The sequence below is a fragment of the Acinonyx jubatus genome, chromosome A1 (assembly GCF_027475565.1).
Source record: "Acinonyx jubatus isolate Ajub_Pintada_27869175 chromosome A1, VMU_Ajub_asm_v1.0, whole genome shotgun sequence".
NCBI lineage: Eukaryota > Metazoa > Chordata > Mammalia > Carnivora > Felidae > Acinonyx > Acinonyx jubatus.
Window position 1 is genome coordinate 203,324,378 of NC_069380.1, and position 12,390 is coordinate 203,336,767.

The following is a 12,390-nucleotide window of genomic DNA, read 5'->3' on the forward strand; positions in this document are numbered from 1 at the left end:
CCTGCACATAATTGTACAGACGCCAGAATCCCCGATTCTATGCCAAAGGCTAAGGGACAGGAGAGGGGCTGTCATTGTACATAAGGCATTTCAATTTCTGTAATATATACATATACATGGAGTCCAAGGATCCTTATGATATTCAGCAAATTTTAAAAAGAAGATAAGTATCTGAGTACATGGGGTTTGTACTATTTTGCAAATTCACTCACTTAATCTGCTACCTAACACTGTAGTACCTACGCATTTAACTTGTTCAAAAACTGAGATATAATAAATTTTATGTTCTTGAACATAAGATTTTTAAAAAATCACACAGCATGACTCTAATGTGTCTGGCTTCTCTCACTCAACGTAAAAATGTAGAGATACAGTGATATTATCGTGTGTATATATTAAATTATAGGGTTTTTTAAAAATAAAAACAGTGACCTTGATTTTGTTCTGAATCAAAACAGAAGTCTGAACTTACTGTTGATTTTCTCCTACAGAACATGATCTCTACAGTAAGTTCACTGTAATGAGAATGGGATCCAGCACTACCTCCCATATTTAAGACAATTAGCCCAATGGTGACTAAGTAATTCTAGGGTGACCCTGTAACCCTAAAAAAAAGGGAAAATAGCAGCTTAGCATCTATTTCCATATTTCCTAAATCTGTATCAAAAATAATGAAAACTTTCCCCCACAACTCTCCCTTGAAACTTAAAGCACTCACTCATTTAAGATCAATGGATATTTTCTCAAATAATCATTTGTTGTGAATGTTGTTTGCTTTTCCTGACTAGGCCGCTGCATTGCCAACAGGTTACAGTGCAATGGAGAAAATGACTGTGGAGACAATTCGGATGAAAGGGATTGTGGAAGAGTAAAAGCATGGTGCCCACACAAGCAACCCATCCCCAGTGTACAGTTGATGGGCACTGGGTATGTAATGTCTTTTTATCATTTAAGGGAGTAAAGTCATCTCTGAATGAATGCTCTGGAAGTAGCAATGAAAACAATGAGAAACGAGAAACATGATTGTCCACCTTCTTCATCAACCTCTCATGACTCCTACCAGCCCTGTCTCCAATGCTTGGCTTCTGGCTCAGGCAGTATGTGGACATGGTCCTCACTCCTAGGGAGCAAAAGAATTTAGCATTTTCACAATTAGTCTGTACCAGGCAATGCCACAGGCTCTTCATCAACATTGTTTCCATTCTCATATATCCTTCAGACAGGTCTGGAGTGAATCAGGCAAACTGGTAGGATGCCAGCCATTCTGGAAAATACTAGGGTAGATTCCTGGGGCTAGGTCTTGAATGGGTGAGTAACCAATCAGAAATGCAGTTTCCTCATCTGTATGTGGGATGACTACAAGCTGATTTGAAGTTCTGTCCTAAGAAGTATTAATTAGATAGGACACCTGGGTGGCTTAGTCAAGCGTCCAACTTCGGCTCAGGTCATGATCTCACATGTGAGTTCAAGACCCAAATCACATGTGAGTTCAGACCCAAAATGTTAGCTGTGCTAACAGCTCAGAGCCTGGAGCCTGCTTCAGATTCTGTGTCTCATTCTCTCTCTGCCCCTCCCCTACTTGTGCTCTGTCTCTCTCTGTCTCTCAAAAATAAATAAGCCAAAAAAAAAAAAAGAAGTCCTAATTAGAGTTGATTTAAGTGAGAGTGTGTCAATACCATCTTATCGATGTGCAGAAATGGTTTTCTTCTTTTCCTATCCTTGGAAGAAAACCTTAGCCAAAAACTCCCACTGATAACGGAGAAAGAGGGTATCAGAAAAGTATGCTTGTGACTGTCTTGAAACTCAAAACACTCAGGAAGGAAAACCAGTCCGCAAGCATGAGAGGCAAGCCCGGAGTCAATAATGGGAGACAAAGTCAGAAGGAAAGGAGTGAGGCAAACATAAAAAAAGAAAGGTGATTTATAAAAACAAACAAACAAACAAACAATGGTAAGAAAAGAGGGTAAGAGGTGAACTGAACATGGCTAAGGCACCCAAACTTCCTCTCACATGAACTATGTGATGCACTGATAGGTCAGGACAGTTTAAAGGCGGAATCAAACCTGCATAGTCACCTGTCCTACTTGCTCACCTTACAAACTAGGAAAATGAGACTCAGGAAGGTGAGATAAAATGCCCAAGTCTACCAGCTAGTAAATGCTGACACAAGAATTAAAATCCAGATTTCAAAACCCAGGTTATTCCCACCATTACATTCTGATTTAGGACAATATCCACCTTAGAAATGAGAACACACTGGAAGAAATGTCAGTAGACCGGGCAAACCTCCTTCCAGTCTTTGAATAGTACTCAGCAATTCTAACATTCCTATTTTAGGTCATGAGGACATTGGAGGTTTGGCAAGGAATTCTAAATCCATTGGACCGAGCCAATGTCTCAGAATACTTTGGGAAATATAAGACAATGAAAACAGAACTAAACCTTAGTTGGAAGTATAAGGAAAATCAGTACAGATAATCTCCTGTACTCTCTTTTTCCCATCAATTTTGGGCCAGAAAGCAAATAGTTTGCTATAGGCTTTTATTGCTTTGTATTAGACTCTTAAGTCTTCAGTTATGCAGCCAGACTTGTATAATATGAAACCTGGAGGCACCAAAGACAAACAGCAGTAGTTGCAAATACAACCTTATTTGAGTAGAATGAAAACCAGAAGCTAGTGAGCCAAATTCAAGGATAGAAGTAAAATGGGGAGCAACTACTAGCCTGGAAGTAAAGGGATCCAGGTTCTAGAACTAGTTCTGCATTAACTCATTACATTGTAACGAAGTTATTGAATGTTTCTGGGTTGTTGTGTACATTGGATGACTACAAACTGGTTTGAGGTTCTGTCCTTAGAATTCCTAATTAGAGTTAATTTCAGTGAGAGTGTTTCAATAGCATTTTCTTATCAATGTATAAAAATGGTTTCCTTCTTTTCCTTTCCCTGGAAGAAAGCCTCAGCCAAAAACTCCCACTGATAATCACATTTTTTAATGTTCTGATTGATGAGGGGTGACATTACAAATTCACCTCTTGCTCAGTTGGTCTAGACTCTAGAGTTACAGATGGGGAGGACCACATGCTATGTGTACTTTGGCAAAAGGACCATGCGGCCCTCTGCCAACCAGAGCTGTTGTCCCAAGGTTTCTCAGAAATGAGCAAAACCTGCTGCTCGGGGACAGCCAGTCCTCTCCTCGCCTCTCCAGGGACTGAAAATTTTGAAAGCTGTTTACTGGAATCTCTTTCTAATCTGCTGGCCTTAGAATCTCTGCCCCCTCTCTAACACATTCCCACCCCAAAACAGTAGCCTCCTAGGTAGCCATACCTCTTCTTTTTATGTTTGTTTATTTATTTATTTGAGAGAGAGACAGACAGATCGAGTGTGAGTGGGGGAGGGGCAGAGAGAGAGGAGGACACAGAATTCAAGCTCTGAGCTGTCAACACAGAGCCTGATGTGGGGCTCAAACCCATGAACCACAAGATCATGACCTGAACCAAAGTTGAACACTTAACTGACTGAGCCACCCAGGCACCCCAGCCATACTTCTTTTGAAGTAGCATCTCCCCAAGAAAGAATTTAACAAGACATATCAACATTCCTACATTGCCAGCAGCAGTCACCAGGTATTAAACCTGAAGCAAGAATCAGGCAATAACAGCATACTATTTGTTTTTTCTTAGCCTCAGTCTAGGTACAAATGCATACACACACACACACACACACACACACACACACACACAGGTACACACATGCATATTTACATTATGTGTGTATATATAATTTTTAATTAAATTTTAAAAGTTACAAAATATGACACATAACGCCAAACTAGATAAAAACACTTTAAAAACTTAAAATATGAAAGAGTATGGTGTATTTGAAACACCAAAATATTTAAAGCCAAGTTAAATACCGCAGAAGGAGGAGAATGAATGAAAGTGAAAATTGCTACATAGTTGAATTAACTCCTAAAAGATTCCTCAGGATGGCCCTCATAGAACCACCTTCATCAAACTATCTTTGGGCTCTCTGCTGCCTTTATAGATTCCTCATGACCTGGAGCCATTTTTCTCAAGCCATTTCTTGTTTGTGACAAATTCTTAAGTACATTGTATGAAAGAGTATAAGGTCCGATACCATCTGCCTAAAGATAGTGTCAAATCCCACAGGTTAATGGCTTGGTCCCACAAGACCACCCTCCTCAGATGCTAATCATAAGTTCTAATTGTCACCTATGATTCTGACACCTAGGAGGTTTTCGGGACTCCCTCCTCTTTGATTAATTTGCTAGAATGGCTCATGGAACTCAGTAAAACAATTTACTTACTATTGTTAAAAAACAAAATTTAACTGAGTAAGTGAAGATCTAATTGGCTTCATTCAATGATTCATGAATCAGACAGCATCCCGTCTAGCAGATAGGAGCTCTGAGGAGCTATACAAAATGGAAGACTTTTATGGGCAGAAGGAGATGGAGCAAGGAAGTTTTTGCAAAGAGTGGATCATTTCAGGCAAGGTCACTTTCCTATGAGGGAAGGCAGGGGTCAATCAGGCAGATTACTTCACTAGTGCTGACCAGGTAATTCCACATTGCTGGTTTAAGGCCACATTCCTAGGAAGGTAGTTGAGAACTGCAATAAGATTAGGCATTCAGTCTTGGTTTGCTGACATGAAGCTTAGCCCAAGTGACTCCATTTTGTTTCTTTTTTTTAACTCTGTTTACAAGTTTACGATAAAAACGATATGAAAAACAATACAGATGAACCTCCAGTTGGAAGAGATGAGTAAGGCAAGGAGCTTCCATGCCCCCACCAGGGAGGCCACTCTCACAGCACTTCCATGTGTACCAACTGAGAAGCAATCTGAACCCCATACTTGTGAGATTTTTATGTAGGCATGATCCATCATTGACTCCATTTCCGGCCCCTCTCCCCTCTCAAGAGGCGGGAGATAAGGCTGGATATTCCAAGCTTCTAAAATGGCTTGGTCCTTCTGGTGACCAGCCCCTACTCAGGAGCCTACCAAAAGTCACCTCATTACAACAAAGACACTCTTATCACCCAGGAAATTCTAGGGGATTTAGGAGCCCTGTGTCAGAAACTAGGATCAAAGACCAAATATTAGGGGGTGCCTGGGTGGCTCAGTTGGTTAAGCGTCCGACTCTGGCTCAGGTCATGATCTCACGGTCTGTGAGTTCAAGCCCTGCACCGGCTCTGTGCTGACAGCCCAGAGCCCGGGGCCTGCTTCAGATTCTGCATCTCTCTCTCTCTCTCTGTCCTTCCTCTGCTTGCACTCTGTCTCTCTCTCAAAAATAAATAAACATTAAAAAAAAAAAACAAAAAAAAAACAATATTAGAACAAAAGATGCTCTCAGTGCTCTTATCACTTAGGAAGCCCCAGGAGCTAGGGGCACAGATCATTACATATATTTTTCTATTATCTCATCATATGTAATCCAGCATCATCAAACTTTTTGACACAAAACTTATTTTCACAGAATACATATTAATATCTATACGAATTTATAAATATATTAGCATCTTCTTTTGGTAGTTCTATTTAATTTTTTTTTAATTCAAGTTAATTAACATGCAGTGTGGCATTGGTTTCAGGAGTAGAACCCAGTGATGCATCTTTTACATATGACACCCAGTGCTCATCCCAACAGGTGCCCTAATTAATGCCCATCACCCATTCCCCCCACCCCATAAACCCTCAGTTTATTCTCTGTATTTAAGAGTCTCTTCCGGTTTGCCTCCTCTGTTTTTATCTTATTTTTCCTTCCCTTCTCCTATGTTCATCTGTTTTGTTTCTTAAATTCCACCTATGAGTGAAATAATATATTTGTCTTTCTCTGACTGACTTATATTGATTAGCATAATACACTCTAGTTCCATCCACATTGTTGCAAATGGCAGGATTTCATTCTTTTTGATCGCCAACTAATACTCCATTGTATATATATATACCACATCTGCTTTATCCATTCATCAGTCGATGGACATTTCGGCTCTTTCCATAATTTGGCCATTGTTGATAGTGCTGCTAGAAATATTAGAGTGCATGTGCCCCTTTGAATCAGCATTTTTGTAACCTTTGGGTAAACACCTAGTAGTGCAATTGCTGGGTTGTAGGGCAGTTCTATTTTTAGTGTTTTGAGGACACTCCATACTGTTTTCCACAGTGCCTACATGCATTTGTATTCTTACTAACAGTGCAAAAGTTCTCCTTTCTCCCCATCCTCACCAACATCTGTTGTTTCCTGAGTTGTTAATTTTAGCCACTCTGACAGGTGTGAAGTGTTATCTCATTGTGGTTTTGATTTGTATTTCTCTGATAATAAGTGATGTTGAGCATCTTTTCATGTGTCTGTTAACCATCTGGATGTCTTCTTTGGCAAAGTGTCTATTCATGTCTTCTACCCGTTTCTTCACCAAATTATTTGCTTTTTTAATGTTGAGTTTGAAAAGTTCTTTATAGATTTTGGATACTAACACTTTATCTGATATATCATTTGCAAATATCTTCTCCCATTCGGTCGATTGCCTTAGTTTTGTTGATTGTTTCCTTCACTGTGCAGAACTTTTTTATCTTGATGAGGTCTGAATAGTTAACTTTTGTTTTTAGGAAATCTAGTGGCATCTTAGAGAAGTTTTTCATCTGCCACAAAACAATTTCTTAAATTTCTATAATTTACTAAATACTTGATTTGTGCTAAGCTAATATCCTTGAGTTCCCTCATTTGTAAAATAGGGAAAATAATTATATCTATATCTACATCACAGGATTATCACAACTATTAAATAAATATAATAGTGACATTAAATATAGATCAAATAGTGCATGACATGTCTACTATATACATACAGATATACATACATACATATAATAAATATATATGTATATTTGCATATACTATATATATTTACATATACTATATATGTATATATGTGTAAGTATAAATATATAGTAAATACATGTGTAAAATATACATATAGTAAATACATACATGGGAATAAATAAATGTAAGCATTTGTTTAATAAATTTTAAATATTATTACAGGTATTAAAAACCAATATTACAATTTTGTTAAAATATTGCCATTAATGTTTAATTACTAGCTCTCTATAAGAATTCCTTTACTGTATCATACTGAAGGAAGTGGACTGAGAATGGCATTAATTATGTAATAATTTATTTTATAATCTGCTTCCAAAGTTTGCACCGGTTTTATAAGTCATAAAATAAAATAAACCTAATTTTTTTTTCATGCTAAAAGCCCAGAATAATTAAGTGAGTGGAATAGGGAAGAATCTAACTGAGCCAGAGGGGCTGAGTTTTGGCTTCCAGCAATTTCTGGATGCCTCACCATAAACGAAAAAAAAAAAAATGCGGGGGGGCTTTTCTTCAAGTCATTTGTCATGAGTCAAAAATGTCTAAGAAAGGAATTTCTTTCATATAAGCACAGTAAATTTTAAAGATTGTTCTACATGTATTGAATTCTTGAAAATTACTGTTTCCAGGTTTCATTTTCTAGCAGGAGAGCCCAGAGGAGAAGTCCTTGATAACTCTTTCACTGGAGGAATATGTAAAGCTGTCAAAAGCAGTAGAGCAAGTAATCCATACCGTGTTCCAGCCAATTTGGAAAATGTCAACTTTGAGGTATGACAGCCTATCATGGTGGCACCCTAGTGCCGATGGTGATGATAAGCAAAATTTCCAATGAAAAATTACTGATGAATGAAGGGACAGAATACAAAGGTAATGAACATTTTATATCACCTATTACAGTTGATGTTTAATCCTTCCACAACTCAATGAGGTCAGTGTTATTATCATCAATTTACAGGTGAGAAAACTAATGTAACTAATTTGCCCATAGGCAAACAGCCGGTAAGTAGTGGATTAGAGATTCAAGCCCAGGCTTCCCAAACTGCAGAGTCCGTGCTTTCTCCAGTAAACATTTAGATGTACCATATCCCACACAGATAAATGGTTTGCTTTATTCAGAATTTCCTCCCACCAAAGGTACTTCTCTCAGGTAACCACAACACTCAGACATGTAAGAGTGCCTGTCTTCTTAAAATATCAAGATGAAGCTAAGTGTAACAGGGGTAGTTCGTATCTTTCTTCCTATTTTACTAGTTGATTTGCTTTTCTGTTTTCCTAAGTGTAATGAGTGATATGCTACATACTCGCAGAATCTAGCCCAGTGCCTTATACATAGGCTGTCTACATTTGTTGAACTAAACAGTCTATTTCTTAAAAAAAAAAAAAAGTGTAGGGGTGCCTGGGTGGCTCAGTTGGTTAAGTGTCCGACTCTTGGTTTTGGCTCAGGTAATGATCTCATGGCTTCATGAGTTCCAGCCCCACATTTGGACTCTGCGCTGGCAGTGTGGAGCCTGCTTGGGATTCTCTCTCTCTCTCTCTCTCTCTCTCTCTCTCTCTCTCCCTCTCTCTCTCTCTCTCTGCCCCTCCCCTACTTGTGCTCTCTCTGTCTCTCTCAAAATAAATAAATAAATAAATAAATAAATAAATAAATAAATAAACTTTTAAAAAAGGAGAAAAATTTTTTCAATTCATTTATTTTGAGAGAGAGAGAGAGCATGCACATGCGTGTGAGAGCAGAAGTGGGGGAGAGAGAGAGGGAGATTGGGAGTCTCAAGCAGGCTCCACACTGTCAGTACAGAACCCGATCAGGGGCTTGATCTCACAAACCATGAGATTATGACCTGAGCCGAAATCAACAGCCAGATGCTTAACCAACTGAACCATCCAGATACCCCATCAATAACCTATTTCTTTTAATTTATAATAAGAGCAGAGGAAAGATGTGATTTTAATGGTAACATCCATGCATACAAATTTGACATGTTTGAGAGAATTTCAGGGAGTCTAATGATTTCTGAGACTACTTTATGGATAGTGTGATTTCAGCAAAAGTCATTCAATTCTTCCTTTAGAAAACCTTTTACATATAACAAATACCAGTAGTTTTCCAATTTGATCAGCTTAATTTAAAGCCATCTAATATATATTAGTGGGCATAGGAAATGTCCTTGGGGACTAACTGCCAAATTCAAATACCTTTTGGGAGACTGACCCCAAAAAGTCCAATCTCTGCCTGCAGATAGAAGTGACATGGGTAACAAGTGACATGTGACCAGGTAAAGAAACTCCCCATTATCTCCCCACAGATCCAGAAGATGCTAATTCCGGGGTTCCACCACCACCAAGGGAGGTGGAAAAGGTCTTGCTGGTATGATAAATAGGAAGTCAGAATAGATACTGTTCCAAAGAAATAGTAATTCGGTCAATAATAACATTACTCTTAAGATGTATTGTATTGAGGGATGCTTGGGTGGCTCAGTTGGTTAAGCATCCGACTCTTGGATTTGGCTCAGGTCATGATCTCACAGTTTTGTGAATTCAAGCCCTGCATCAGTCTCTGTACCTCTGTCCCTCTCCTCTCTGCACCTACCCTACTTGCGCTGTCTCTATCTCTCCTCAAAATAAATAAATAAACTTTAAAAAAATGTATTGTATTGAATAGGCTTTAGAGACAGAGCTAAAACCCAAACGTTTACATATAATACTGTTACACTGAACCTAAACAATCAATCCATATGGTTACTTTTAAAAAACAGTGATCCCTCCCACCCAATACTTAGGTATTCTCAGCAAGCATCTATTTCATGCACTTTTACAAGTAACATGTTAAACTCAGCTCATGAGATGAGGGCAAATTTGTTATCTAAACTTTTCATACTTGATAGTTTTGAAGGTGTTTGCTTGTACTGTCTTACTCAATTCCCGTAACAACCTTCCCAGAAAAGTAAAAGATTGTTTATATCCATCTTACTAATAGGAGATCAAAGTTAGATAACTTTCTCAGAGTTATGCAACAAGTAAATGGCACGGCTCTTAGTGCAGTGCTGCTGAAGCTAGATGAGCCCTTGACCATAACAGCAAGAAAGACATTAACAACTGTGCAATGCATGCCAGGTTTGAGTACCTTTCAAAACTACCATTTAAAAGGTATCACCTGTGAGGTTCATGAATGATGTACCAGAGCCAGCTCTTCCAGCTTAAAAGAGCCAATCCTTAAATTGTTGGGAACTTCGGAAGCCAATTGGTAAACATAGCCATGACTGAATATTAGATATATAATCTTACAATTAAATAAAAATATTAAAAGCATAGGTGATAATTACCCAAAATTTATCAATTCTCCCTTATTTTGTTACATTTTACCATCGATGCTCTTGAGGTTACTTACATCTATTGAATCTATGTTACAAAAATGCTATATAATAATTTGCTGCTGTGCATCTGTTTCCGAGTTTGAGTTAAGGGGCATCACACAGGCAGCTGGGATCAGCTATGATAGGAAAACAAAAGGCAAGTGCTGTAGTAAATCACAGGTTTTCCCCTTGCCAGAGAGCTGGTTTTTGAACATTCACCAGCAGACCACTGGATCCACCCACATAACTTGGTAACCCAAGTCTGGATGGCTAGTTACATCGGGTAATACAGCCTGAAAATCCTCATCCAGAATAAAATAGACTCATTTCATTGTCAATGTAGATCTAAAACTTGTCGAACTTCAAGAAGCTAACTGAGTTGATCTCTAACTATATGTTGTTGAGTCTTAGGTACTATTGAACTGCTGACGAAGGTCATGGTGATATTTCTTCAAACAAAAGTTTGGGAATAACCAGAGTCAAGGTCACAAGAGAGTGGTGGACTTTTCACTGGTCCCTGTATTACTTCGTTCATGCTGTCAGCAGATAGCTGTGCAAATGTAAGCTGTATCTTATTGAGAAAATAGAGGAGGAGAAATTCAGCAGGCATCTGACTTTCCTTCTCCCATAGTATTGGAGTTCATGAAGACAGGTGAAACAACAGGTTGGCTGGTACACAAAGAGGCTCGTGAAAGGAAGGGAAGGGAAAGCTTTGGCTAGGAAGTCAGAATAGAAGTCCATAGGAAGAATTCTTCCCCTCAGGGATCCCCCAGCTGCCAAGTGCAGAGCTCTGTCACCATAACATCCCTGAATCAGTCTGCAGAGTTGCACCACTTACTTAGGAATCCTCCTCTCTTTTTTTCTAGGCGGCGCTGTGTGCTAAGCATTTGCTGTCAATAGCAAACTGCAGAGTATGGTTACCACTAGACTTTGATTCTTAACAATACACTGGCCTACCTAGACAGGCCCCTTGCTGCATCCCAAAGCCTAAAAATTTTCATAGCTCTGCAGTCCCTCAAATCCTCCCCAAATCCCATGTGAAATTCACAACTTCAGGTTCTGTCTCTGACCCTCATAGCACAGGAAGTCAGTTGCCACTGGTCTCCATTCCTCCAGTCCCTCTTATCTCCTTCTGCTCCTCCTTACAAACCCATCTCCTTTCTTCAAACACAAAAGTAAGTGTCAACACACATAAATTCCTAGGTCATCAGCCCACTGGATCCACAGTGAGGATGGATGGGCTCAGCGATGTATGTAATTATATGTAAATGAGGGGGTACCTGGGTGGCTTAGTCGGTTAAGCATTCAACTTCAGCTCAGGTCACGACCTCACGGTTCGTGAGTTTGAGCCCCGCATCAGGCTTTCTGCTATCAGCACAGAGCTTTCGATCCTCTGTCTCCCTCTCTCTCTGCCCCTCCTTCACTTGTTCTCTCTCTCTCTCTCTCTCTCTCAAAAATAAATAAATAAACTTTAAAAAATATCTTTAAAAAATAATAATGTGTAAATGAAGATTAAAACCTTGTTCCCAGAGTTTGGTTAACATCTCTTCCTGGGAAAATCTATCCTTTCAAAAGTTGCCTTGGCTTTGCAAGTTCCCTTTCATGGAAGAGCATCCCCATCCTCTCTCCCTCTCTCCCCCTGTCACCCCCACATCTACTTGGTCAACAATTTCTGTGAACTTACTTCCTAAATATCTTTCAAATGCCCTACTTTCTCTCCACCCAACCGCCACCCCATGGACTTGGCCATTATCCTGTCTCACTTGACTTCCTCTAACAGTTTTTTACAACTGCTCTCCTTGCCTCCACTTTAGTTAACTATAGTTAACCTGATCTCTGCAAAAACACAGATGTCACAGTAACACTCCCAATTTTTCATTCATTCCATTAATAGTTTTAAAGAACCTATTATATGCAAAATCTTGCCTTTACAAGTCACTTCAAATACTTTCTCAGGGCATTCAAGGCCCAGCCCCAGGTTTCCAGTTCAGTCTAATTTTTCAGCCCTGCTCACCCATGGGTAGATTTTCTCTGAGCTGCTGCCCAGGATATCTGAGCCCCCTTCCTTACATGCAAATATCTTTTCCTTTAAGCAGATACATCTTTTTGTGTATAAGAGCTAATTCATTTGACAATAAATTTCA

General features: G+C 39.1%; 1 protein-coding gene across 3 annotated transcripts in view; it reads left to right on the forward strand.

Moving 5' to 3' along the window:
* Positions 1-12,390, forward strand: part of C6 (complement C6) — a 63,932-nt gene that overhangs the window by 12,411 nt on the left and 39,131 nt on the right. For all 3 annotated transcript variants that reach the window (XM_015067581.3, XM_015067580.3, XM_053201128.1), the window contains exons 5-6: positions 789-927; positions 7,526-7,664. In XM_015067581.3, coding sequence (XP_014923067.3) covers positions 789-927; positions 7,526-7,664 — 278 coding nt within the window. The remainder of the gene's footprint in view (positions 1-788; positions 928-7,525; positions 7,665-12,390) is intronic.